This window comes from Pteronotus mesoamericanus, unplaced genomic scaffold (genome assembly GCF_021234165.1).
Source record: "Pteronotus mesoamericanus isolate MK-2021 breed Mesoamerican mustached bat unplaced genomic scaffold, CSHL_Meso_final contig_55, whole genome shotgun sequence".
Taxonomy (NCBI): domain Eukaryota; kingdom Metazoa; phylum Chordata; class Mammalia; order Chiroptera; family Mormoopidae; genus Pteronotus; species Pteronotus mesoamericanus.
In genome coordinates this window covers 3,602,151-3,614,794 of record NW_026555198.1, presented here as the reverse complement: position 1 = coordinate 3,614,794, position 12,644 = coordinate 3,602,151, and the positions used below count along the sequence as shown (strand labels likewise).

The 12,644-nt window shown below is 37.7% G+C and overlaps 1 protein-coding gene across 4 annotated transcripts in view; it reads left to right on the top strand.

Moving 5' to 3' along the window:
• The window catches only part of ATP11C (ATPase phospholipid transporting 11C), a 180,902-nt gene that overhangs the window by 86,740 nt on the left and 81,518 nt on the right, over positions 1-12,644 (top strand). For all 4 annotated transcript variants that reach the window (XM_054579565.1, XM_054579568.1, XM_054579567.1 and 1 more), the window contains exons 4-5: positions 1,291-1,371; positions 3,832-3,939. In XM_054579565.1, coding sequence (XP_054435540.1) covers positions 1,291-1,371; positions 3,832-3,939 — 189 coding nt within the window. The remainder of the gene's footprint in view (positions 1-1,290; positions 1,372-3,831; positions 3,940-12,644) is intronic.

Genomic DNA, 12,644 nt, shown 5'->3' with positions numbered 1-12,644 from the left:
ATTTATGGTATAGCCAAAAACAGTCATGTATTCACTTAATTTAATATAGTGGAAGTCATAAAAATAGCATGAGCAAAATGCTATGGAGATACGGTGGAAGTTGTACTTTTTTCCTACCCAGGAGGAGCTTGAAAAGGCTTCAAAGAATAGGTGATTTCTGAACTAAGCCTTGAAGGATTCAAGACTGGTGTTTCAGTCTGTGCATGAAGGCACAGAGGCCTATAAAAGGTTATGTCTGCAACACAGCGTGTGAGGCAGGGGCAGGACTGGATGGGGGTTAGAGATGAGAGGCAATGAATTGTGAGGGCAAATAGAACTCATGGTCCTCTGACCCTCAAATCTAGTTCTCTTTTATTATTTCCTATTTCAGTGACTGATGACATCATCCACCAGCTATCTTAACGAGATACTTGGAAGACATCTTTAATCAGCCCTCATGAGAAATTCCTTACCAGTCCTGCCATATTTGCCTCTTAAATATCTCTGGAACATCTTCCCATGTCTGCTGCTACTCCCCTTGCCCAAGCCATCATCTTTTATTTGCATTAGAGCAGTAGCCTCCTCAACAGACTCCCCGTCTCCACTCTTGTTCTCTTCCATTTTATTTTCCACAAAGCAGTGAGAATATCTTCAAAATGTAGTTCTCTTCATGTGACCTCTCCAGGCTTAGAAGCTTCAATTATTTTCCACTGTTGGTGGGATAAAGAATAAATTCCAGTGTAAGAGGGTCCTGCTTGGTCTGTCCCGTTTCCCTCTCCGGCCCCATCTCACAACAATCTTTTGCTACTGGATTCCTTTATTCCCTTAACCTCTGCCACACTCCCATCATAGAGACGTTGTATACACTGTTTACTGTTCCTGGAAAGCAACCCCCCTTTCACCTAGTTAACTTCAATGAGTCATGTGTTTAATGCCTGGTTTTCTCTGTAAGCTGCCAGCTATATGAGGTTAGGGATTTTCCTCCATCTGTTTAAAGCAGCATCTGTAGAGCTTGGCTGATAATAGCACGGGGCCTGACAGAATGGTGCTCAAAAAGTAGATGCTAAATGAATGGATGTATTTCAGTAAAGGGGTTAATCTAAGCTGGGATGAAAACTAAACCTGATTTAGAACTATTTTCTTAAATTAACTGTTGTATGAATTGCTTTTGTTTTACTGAAAGTTAACATTCACCCTGCTACCAGAATGTGTTTTGTCTGCATTCTGGCTGAAATTTTTGCAGCAGGTAAGTGCCACATAGAAGTTATTAGCTTATTTTCACTTTACTTTCAATTTAATATTTTTACTTAGGTCATAGTAGATACACCAACTAGCCCAGTTACCAGTGGACTTCCACTTTTCTTTGTTATAACTGTTACGGCCATCAAGCAGGTAAATTTCTTATTTACAATTTTGCCTGCATTTTATTCCTCTCTGGTTTAAATTTCATTGTCAAAGGTTTTGGGTTTTTTTTTCCCAAATGTATATAGAGTGGGCATTATCTCTGATGGATTTAATTTATATTTGGTTCCTGTTGAAAACCTGTTAAAATGATTGTAAAGTACATGCTTAATTTCCTTGCTCCTTTCCTCCTCAGTATTTGTGTGTGGTGATGTAACTCAAAAAGAAACAGTAGGTGGAAAGTATAGCTTAGTCGGGAAATGGGAGGCAAATTTTTAATGTGCATTAATTTTTTCATTGTGGTATGTCTGTCAGAAAAATATCCATTCTAGTGGGGTTTTTTGTTTGTTTGTTTCTTTGTTTTTGCCTATAGCAGAGAACTCAAGAGTATAAGTACTTCAAATTCTGTTGCCTTTCCTGCAGATGCTGAAGGGGATGGTGGGTAGAGGAGACTTTTATTGTTTCCTGTCAAAACTGACAACTGCTACAGTTTGTAATGCTGATGTTAAGAGACTAAAGGGGCTAAAGGCATCCATTTGCCTGTGTACAGCAAAAAAAGTGAGTTATATTTAGGAAGTGGCCTGCCTGAGTCACAGGTGAGCTTATGCTCAAAGACCTGGCTCCTGGGTGGTCTCCAGGAAAGAGATGATACAGGAAATAGATGGTGACTGAGGGGGTTAGGATCGCCATCTCTACTGAGTGGCCGGCACTAAGGTAGCAGTAGTTGACCAGTGCAGCTGCTCCACGTGGCAGCCATGGCATCGCATGGTCAGGTGTTGCTGCTTTTCTGGGCCTGGAGCTGAAACACAACGGAGGCCTAGATGTTACCTCTTGTTTGGCCAGAACTCTGTCTCTGTGGGCAACAGACCTGATGCTTTGTTCCTGAGATTATTTGATGCTGATCAGAGCCTCATTGTCCTGAGAGAGTGGACATGCAAGGGAGAAGGAGGCAGGCGAGCCGCGTGCAGGACGAGGCCAGTTTAAATCAAAAGGAAAGAAAGGAGAAAAGGTTATAAAGAAATGAAGTTCCTGTGTGGTTACAATGTGTTTGAAGTATTTCGAGCATTTTATATGATAGTACCTTTTAGACAGTACTTACCAAATTTATTTTAACAGTGTCTTGACTTCCAAATAAAGGTCTCCTTAACAGTATTGGGAACAAGGTTTCCTTTCCTTTTTTGGTTATCTGGTCTTCTCTCTTGCCTAACACAAACTACAAGAATATTTAATCAAGTTCTCTGTTCCTAAATCACGACTTTTGGAATGTTCTTTCCGTTAGGCTGTTCGGATTATTTTCTTTAATATCATAGAATTGCTACTTCACAAAATAGCCTATATGGTTTCAAAAGCTCTTACTGATTCATTTTATTCTCAGTACTAGTTCATTCTAGGGCCTTTCTTGTCTCACTGAAATGATAGCTTAGCATTGTGATAAAGAGTGACAGAGTAGGAATGAATATAGAAACTGAGAAAAAAAAGGGTGGAAGTGATCAAGGGATTCTTTAAACAGTTTATCTGAAAAGGTACAGACACAATTATAAAGAATAAAAAGAAAGTGATGTAAAAACAAGGAGAGGAGCTTGTGCTCAAGCAAATGAACATCCTCCTTCCTTGGTTCTTTTGCCTTAAATACACTTCACATGAAAAGCCCAAAGAAAAATGAGCCATTAGACTTTTCCCTGATTACTTTTAATTCTAACAAATGAACACCAATTTATATTCTTTTATCACTAAGTCAGTGTAGAAGTTTCACTGTTGATCCCTAACACTTCTCGTATATTCTCTGCCAAAATAATCCTAGCTTGCCTTTTCTATTCGGTTCCTGGGAGGAATTCAGTTTCCTCAGAGATGATCATTACAGTAGTGTACTACAGAAGAAGATTGTGTTTTGCTGTGTCTAATGCACATTTTTTTTCCCAAATAAGGATGCACATTATACATCGGTATGATGATTACATATCATGGGTATAATAATCCTGTGTATAATATGCACAAAAGCATGGGTGCACATTATGCATGACAGTGCATTATACATAGCAAAATACGCAATATTTAAGTGGTTAAGTCTGTAAGAAAATACCACCCAGAAAAGATTTCCTTCAAATTCAAAAGTAGAAACAACAAACATTAACTTGAATAAGAGTAGAATTAGAAGAATAGATCATAGTCCTTCACAGTTGAAGAATATTAAGGGTCTAATGCCTGTGTTTTCATTAATAGTTAAAATGTAGAATGGAGGAATCTTTTAATACAGTAAAGCTATTTACTTAAGGGGTATTTTGAAAGCATACCTTAGTTATTCTATAAAAATGTACAGTGTTGTGTCTTTAACATTATGAATTGAAATAAATACTGTAACTATAAGTATCTGCTGGAAACTCATTTAGGGGGTTATAGAAATTAACAGCTTCATTACATAAGCTTGACATAGGTTTTTTGTAATCCTTCTAGGGATATGAAGATTGGCTGAGACACAGAGCTGACAATGAAGTCAACAAGAAAACTGTTTACATTATTGAAAATGCAAAGCGAGTTAGAAAAGAGAGTGAAAAAATCAAGGTATTAATTTTTGTAGCTCATTCTTTTTTACTGTGGTGGAAACAAACCTTTTAAAAATGGACAGTTAATACAGTGGTGTTTAGTACATTTGCTGTGTTGTGCAACCATCAACAATGTCTAGTTCTAGAGCATTTTCATCATTCCAAAAGGAAACCCCCCTAAGCTATTAAGCAGTCATGCCCCATTCCTCCCTCCCCAGGCCCTGGCAACCACTAATCTTCTTTCTGTCTCTATGGATTTACCTATTCTAGATATTTTATATAAAAGGAATCATACACTGTGTGGCCTTTTTTGGCTGGTTTCTCATTTAATTTAATGTTCCTTAGAGTCATTCATGTTGAAGCATGTATTATTCATTAGTTTTTACAGCTGAATAACATTCCATTGTCTGGCTATACCACAATTTGTTTATCTACTCACCAGTTCATGGAAATTTGGGGTTTTTTCCACCTATTACCTATTAGGAATATTGCTGGTATGAACGTTTCATATAGAAGTTTTTGTTTGAACATCTGTTTTCAATTCTTTTGGAAATATACCTAGGAATATAATTGCTAGGTGTGATAACAGTAATTCTATGTTTAACTTTTTCATGAACTACAAATTGTTTTCCACAGCAGCTTACCATTTTATACCAGCAATGTATAAGAATTCCAAAGTTATTTTTTAATATCTCAGGCATTTTAATTTTTTATTCAAACTAATCAGTGTTTATTATTACCTAATAAGAGTCCTGTCAGTAAGATTTCAAACTTTTCTACATCAAATATTTTTATTGCCAATAGTCTTTTTTATTTTTATCTTTTTAACTGTATTTTATTGATTATGCTATTACAGTTGTCCCAATTTTTCCCCTTTGCCCCCTCCACCCAGCACCCCCAGTCCCTCACACAACTCCCTCTCCCACCATTGTTCATGTCCATGGGTCATGTCCATGGGTCATGCGCATAAGGAAATGGCTACTCCATTTCCTGTACTGTACTGTACATCCTCATAGTTATTCTGTAACTACTATTTATATTTTTAATCAGCTCCCCTCTTCACCCATTCCCTCACACCCCCATCCCATCTGGCAACCATCAAAATGTTCTCTGTATCCATGATTCTGACTCTATTCTTCTTGTTTGCTTAGTTTGGTTTTTTTTAGATGCAGTTGTTGATTGATATGTATTTAATGCCATTTTATTATTATAATTCTGATATTTTTCATTTTTTAAAATAAGTCCCTTTAACATGTCATATAATAATGGTTTGGTGATGATGAACCCCTTCAGTTTTTTTGTTGTCTGAGAAGTTCTTTATCTGCCCTTCAATTCTAAATGATAGCTTTGCTGGGTGGAGCAATCTTGGCTCTAGGACCCTACTTTTCATGACTTTCAATATTTATAACAAATCCCTCCTAGCCTGCGAAAGTTTCTTTTGAGGCACCATCTGACAGTCTTATGGGAACTCCTCTGTAGGTAACTAACTGCTTTTCCCTTGTTGTTTTTAAGAGTCTCTCTTTACCTTTAACCTTTGGCATTTTAATTATGATGTGTCCTGGAGCGGGTCTCTTTGCATCCATCTTATTTGGGACTCTGTGCTTCCTGGACTTGCATGTCTATTTCCTTTGCAAAATTAGGGAAACTTTCTTTCCTCAGCTTTTCAAATAGATCTCCCATTTCTTGCTCTTTCTCTTCTTCTTCTGGCACCCTTCTGATGGTAATGTTTGACCTCTTGAAGTTGTCCCAGAGGCTACTTATACTATCCTCTTTTTTGGGGGGGATTCTTTTTTCTTTCAGTTGTTCTGATTGGTTGTTTTTTGCTTCCTTATGTTCCAAATCACTGATTTGATCCTTGGCTTCATCCACTCTACTGTTGTTTCCCTGTAAATTATTCTTTACTTTAATCAAAGTTCCTTGAGCATCTTAATAACCAGTGTTTTGAAATCTGCATCTGATAGATTGCTTATTTCCATTTTATTTAATTCTTTTTTTTCTGGAGGGTTTCTTTTTTTATTTAAAGATTTTATTCATTTATTTTTAAAGAGGAGAAGGGAGGTGGGGAGAGAGGGAGAGAAACATCAATGTCTGGTTACCTCTTGCATGCCACCTCCCCTCTACCAGGGCCCTGTCCTGCAACCCAGAATGTGCCCCAACAGGGAATCCAACTGGTGACCCTTTGGTTCACAGGCAGGCACTCAATCCATTGAGCCATGTTTTTTTTTTTTCTGGAGTTTAGACCTGTTCTTTCATTTGGGCCTTGTTTCTTTGTCTTCTCGTCTTGGCAGCCTCTCTCTGTTTGTTTTTATGTACTAGGTAAGGCTACTGTGACTCCCTGTCCTGGTAGCATGGCCTAATGTAGTAGGTGTCCTGTAGGGTCCAGTGACGTAGCCTCCCCTATCACCCAAGCTCAGTACTCGAGGTATACCCTTTATCTGTGCTGACTACACTCTCCTCTTGTAGTTGAGCCATGATTGCTGTTGGCAGGTCAGTGGGAGGGGTTTACCCAGGCCAGTCAGCTGCAAAGACTGGCTGTGACCATTGACCAGTAACCTCTGCCCTCATGGAGGATCAGCTGTGCAGGAGCAGGGAGTTGGTGCTCCAACGTGGTCTGTAGCTGTCCACTGGGTGCGCAGTCTCTGGGGTTTCCCAGTTGGTGCAGGCCAAGGTCCTCCCAAACCTTCTTTTGTCTAGTGCCACCCTGTTTATATAGCCCTATCTATAAGCTATAGAGCAGTATGAGATGGCTGTTACGTGTGCTGGGCTTGAAAATAACCAGACTAAGCCAAGTTGTGAACCCAGACTGGTTTCTGCTAGTGCTGGGCCTGGGGCCACTTAGGAAGAGGTCCAGGGGGCTGAGGTCTCACTGAGGCTGGCTTGGCTGTTGCTTGTTTGACTGGATTTAGGAAGTTGTGAATCTTGAACCAAGACTGGCCATTCATATGGAAGAGCAGCTTGGGTGGGTCCGTATATTGGGTGAGATGGAGTCTCTGGGGAGCTCCAGAGTGTGGCAGCTGTGTTAGCCAGGTTGATGGAGAGTCAGATATGTTACCAGCCTGCTGGTTCTGTGCCTCTGTTGGGGGACAGTTTAGAAAAGGGACAATGTCCTCTGCTTGCCTTGATGCCAGACCTGTATACCACTGTTGCCGTTTAAGCTGCTGCTGTGGTACTGGAGCTCAGAGAGAGTGAGTCTGGGTATGTCTGTGTATTGGTTCCTTAAGAGGAACTGCTTGGGACTCCAGAAGTTTCTTCCACCGACTCAATTCCAACTAGTTTTTACAGCCAGAAGTTATGGGAACTTATCTTTTTTGCATTGGAACCCTGGGTAGGAGGGGTCTGATGTAGGGCTGGGATTACTCACTTCTAAGATATCTAAGATATCCCTCATGAATTTTTATCCACCAGCCAATGGATGTGAGACCAACTCATCCCATGTCTTTGCCTCTTCCTACCAGTCTGGATGGATGTGGTTTCTTTAATTCCATAGTTGTCAGACTTCCATTCAACTCAGTTTCTGATGGTTCTGAGTGATGGTTGTTCTGTAGTTTAGTTGTAATTTTTACTGTAGTTGTGTGAGGAGGCAAGCCGTGTTTACCTGTGCTGCCATCTTGACTGGAAGACCAACAGTTTTATTTTAATTAATAAAAAACTTCACTTTTTAGAGCAGGATTAAGTTCACAGCAAAACTGAGCAGAAAGTACAGAGCTCACATGTACCCTTTCCCCACACAGGTACAACCTCCATTGTTACCAGCATTCCTCCTCAGAGTGGTACATTTGTTACATCAGTAAACCTACATTGACACATCATTGTCATCCAAAGTTTATAGTTTACATTAGAATTCACTGTTGGTGTTGTATATTCTGTGAACCTGAACAAATGTGTCAATGATATGTATCCACCATTACATTATCATACCAAATTGTTGCACGGCCCTGAATATCCTCTGTGCTGTCTATTCATCCCTCTGTCCTTCCCTTCAACCCGGGACCACCACTAACCTCTTTACCATCTGCATAGTTTTGCCTTTTCCATAATGTCATATGTAGCCTTTTCATATTGGCTTCTTTGGCTTAGCAATATGTATTTAAGTTACCTTCACACCTTTTTGTGGCTTGAGAGCTTTTTTTTTTAATGCTGAATGATACTGTACTGTCTATATATACCAGTTTATTTATCCATTCCCTTACTGAAGGACATCTTGTTTGCTTTCAAGTTTTGGCAATTATGGATAAAGCTATGATAAACATCCATGTGTAGCTTTTTGTGTGTACATAAGATTTCAGTTCATTTGGGTAAATACCAAGTGTGATTACTGGATTGTATATTAAGAGCATACTTAATTTTGTAAGAAACTGCCAATCTGTCTTTATAGTGACTATTCCATTTTGCATTCTCATCAGCACTGAATGAGAACTCCTATTGTTCCACTTCAGCATTCATTTTCAGTCTTGTAGATTTTGGAAATTCTAATTGGGTGTGTAGTGGCATTTCATTTTTGTTTTAATTTGCAGTTCTCTAATGACATATGGTGTTGAACTTCTTTTCATATGCTTGTCATCTGAATATCTTCTTTGGTGAGGTGACTATGTAGGTGTTTTGCCAATTTTTTAAGTCAGATTGTTCATTTTCTTATTGTTGAGCTTTAACAGTTTTTGTATATTTTGGATAGCAGTCCTTTATCAGATATGTTTTTTACAAATGTTTTATCCTAGTCTCAAGGTATTATTTTTATTTTTTTTTATTTTTTTATGATAAAGGGTACATTAATTTACCATGTTAACCACTTTTGAGTACATTTGCATTGTGCAACAGATCTCTAAAACTTTTTCATCCTCTAATACTGAAACACTATATCCACTAAACACTAATTCCCCCTGTCTCCAGCCTTTGGTAAACATCTATTTTCTGTTTTTATGACTGATTACTTCAGAGAGATAATTCCTAAAAGTGGGATCATACAGTATTTGTCCTTTTGAGACTGGCTTATTTTGCCTAGTGTAACATGTTGAAGCTTCATCCACAAGGTAGCATATGATAGGAGTTTCTTCTTTTTAAGGCTACATAAATATTTGATTGTATACAAATAGCACATTTTCCTTATCAGTTAATCTGTTGGTGGATATTTGGGTTGCTTCCACCTCTTGACTATGTGAATAATGCTGTGATGAGCACACATGTATAAATAACTCTTCAAGATCCTGCTTTGACAAGATGTGGAAGCAACCCAAGTGCCCATGAGTAGATGAGTGAATAAAAAAGTTGTAGTACACAATAAGAGAGCACATCAGAATGGCCATCATGAATAAATCAGCAAACAATTGCTGGCAAGGATGTGGAGAAAAGGACACTTTCATGTACTATTGGTGGGGATGTAGATTGGTGCAGCCACTACAAAAAAAACAATATGAAGCATCCTCAAAAAATTAAAAATGGAACTGCCTTATGACTCAGTGAGTCCACTTCCGGTATATATCCAAAGAAACTCAAAACACTAATTTGAAAGAATATATACACTTCTATGTTCATCGCAGCATTATTTACAATAGCCAGGATTTGGAAGCAACCCAGATGTCCATCAGTAGACCAGTAGATAAAAAACAACAGCGGTACATACATACAATGGAGTATTATTCAGCCATAAAAAAAGACAAAGTCTTCTACCATTTGTGACAGCATGGATGGACCTAGCGGGTATTATGCTCAGTAAAAAATGTCAGTCGGGAAAGACAAATACCATAATTCCACCATATATGTGGAATCTGAAGAACAAAATAAGTGAACAAAAACTATTGAAACAGACTCACAGGCATAAAGAGTGTACTGGTGGATACCAGAGTGGAGAGGGATTGGAAGACTGGGTAAAAGTGATGATGGGATTAAGAAATACATATTGATATTTACATAATAGTCACAAGAATGTAAAGTGCAGAGTAGGGAATATAGACAATAATATTGTAATAACTGTATATGGTGCCAGGTGGGTCCTGGAAATATCAAGGGAATCACTTTGTAAAGTCTATGATTGTCTAACCACTATGCTGTGCACACGAAACCAATACAAAATAATATTGAAAATGAACTGTAATTGAAAAAAGTTTTAAACTAAATATTTTTTAAAGAACATTCGGCTTTGAATTATGTTAGATAGTTACCCAGAAGCAGAACTTCTGGATCATATGGTAATTCTGTTTTTAATTTTTTGAGGAACTTCCGTACAATTTTCTATGCAAACAAAACAATTTGCATACAATTTAATATGCAAAATGGTGCATATAATGGATGCACCATTTTATGTTTGCACCTAGAGTGCACAGGGTTTCAACATCTTGACGTCCTATCCAACAATTGTTATTTTCTTTATTGATAGTGACCATCCTGATGGGTGTTAAGTGATATCTCATTTTGGTTTTGATTTGTATATCCCTAATGATTAGTTAACATCTTTTCATGTACTTATGATCATTTGTATGTCTTCTTTGAAGAAGTTTCTATTCAAGTCCTTTGCCCATTTTTAATCGGGCTGCTTGTTGAGTTGTAGAAGCTCCTTATATATGCTGGCTATTAACCCTTTGTCAGATAGATCATTTGCAAGTATGCTCTCTCATTTCATGTGTTGTCTCTTTAATTTGTTGATAGTGTCTTTTGGTAAGGAGTTTTTAAGTTTGACGTATTTGCATTTCTAACATTGATGTTTTCCTGTGCTTTTGATGTTATGTCCAAGAAATCATTGTTAAATCCAATGTCCTGAATCTGTTCCCTCATGCTCTTCTAGGAATCTAATAGATCTAGATCTTAGATTTAGTACTTTAACTTATTTTGAGTTAATTTTTGTATATATGGGGTAAGGTAACAGACCAATTTCATTTTTTTCCCATGGAGATACCCAGTTTTTCCAGCAATATTTGTTGAAGAGAGGCTGTCCTTTGCCCATTGCATAATCTTGACACCCTTGTTGAAAATCATTTGGTCATATAGGCAAGGGCTTATTCAGGTATCTTTCATTGGTCTATATATCTGTCTTTAGGCCAATACCACCTATCCTAATTACTGTTATTAATAGTATGTTTTGAAATGTGGGAGTGTGAGGCAACCAAGTTCTTTTCATTTTTTTTCAAGATTGTTTTGGCTATTTGGGGTTTGGGGGGAGTCCCTTGAAATTTTTCATATGAATTTTGGGATTTTTTTCTATTTAAAAAAAATGCCATGGACATTTTCATAAGAATTCCATTGGATCTTCAGATTGCTTTGGATATTATAGACATTTTTATAATAGGTTTTTCAATCCACAAGCATGAAATATCTTTCCATGTATTTGTTATCTTTGATTTCTTTTAGCAGTGCTTTGTAGCTTTCAATGCACAAATCCTTACCTATTTTGGTTAAGTTTATTTCTAAATGTTCTATTCCTTTTGATGCTGTTGTAAATGGGCTTTCTTAATTTTCTTTTGGTATTGGTCATTGTTAGTATATAAAAATGCAACTGATATTTGAGTGTATTTTTTTTTATATCCTACAACTTTGCTAAATTTGTTTACTAATTCTAATTTTCTTTGTGGACTCTTCAGGGTTTTTAACCTATAATATCATATTATTTGCAAACCAGGATAATTTTACTTCTTTTCAAATTTTTATTGTATGCCTTTTATTTATGTTTATTTTTCTAACTGCTCTTACTAGAATTTCCAGTACAGTATTAAATAGTAGTGCTGGGAGTAGACATCCTAGCTTTGTTCCTGATCTTAGAGGAAAAGCTTTGGGAGAAAAAGTATTTCCCCATTGAGTATGATATTAGCTGTAGGCTTTTCCTATATGGCTTTTATTATGCTGGGGACATTTCCTTCTCTTCCTAGGTTATACAGTGTTTTTTATCATGAAAAGGGTATTGAATTGTGCCAAATGTTTTTTCTGCATCAATTGAAATGATCATGTAGGTTTTCTCCATTGTGTGTGTGTGTGTGTGTGTGTGTGTCTGTCCAGTAGGTATCCAGTCATATCATGAAAAATAGAGACATTTATTAGAGAAGATGCAAGAAACATTGCACACAGGACAATGATGCTTCAGCCCCCTTCAAAGTAGGCACCTTGGGACCTCACACAGTTCCAATCACCATCAGCTGCCCCATTGTATTTTCCTGAATCTCATTGAAGGTCTGAGATATCTTCCCTTTCAAAGGTGATTTTAGTTTTGGGAAAAGCCAGAAGTTTCAGGGCACCAAATCTGGGCTGTAGGGAGTGTGAATCACCTGGGTGATTTGATTTTTTGCCAAAAAATTCTGCACAAGACATGATGCGTGAGCAGATACTTTGTCATGATGAAGCTGCCAGTCACCAGTCATCCATAGCTGCGGCCTTCTGAATCATCCAAATAGTTTCCGCAGAGGAATGTTCAAGCTTAACACAAAATTTGATGCACATTCATTGCTCTACTTGCTCAGTCATTTTGAATGCCACGGCCACGCAGTACACATGCTCACTCAACGGCATCTACTGCCCCCACTGACTAGTACAGTGAAGTCATTGTTCATGCACATGCATTCCAGTCCACTCTCCTTGGCTGCCAGGTTACATTAATGTCACACAAACTGTTCTTATTATATTAACAATGGCTGCACTTTTTCTGGACAGACCTCATCATGTATCCATGAATCCTAAGGATAAGTCCAACTAGGTTATGGCCTATGATCATTTTAATGTGCTGTTAAATTTGGTTTGTCAATATTT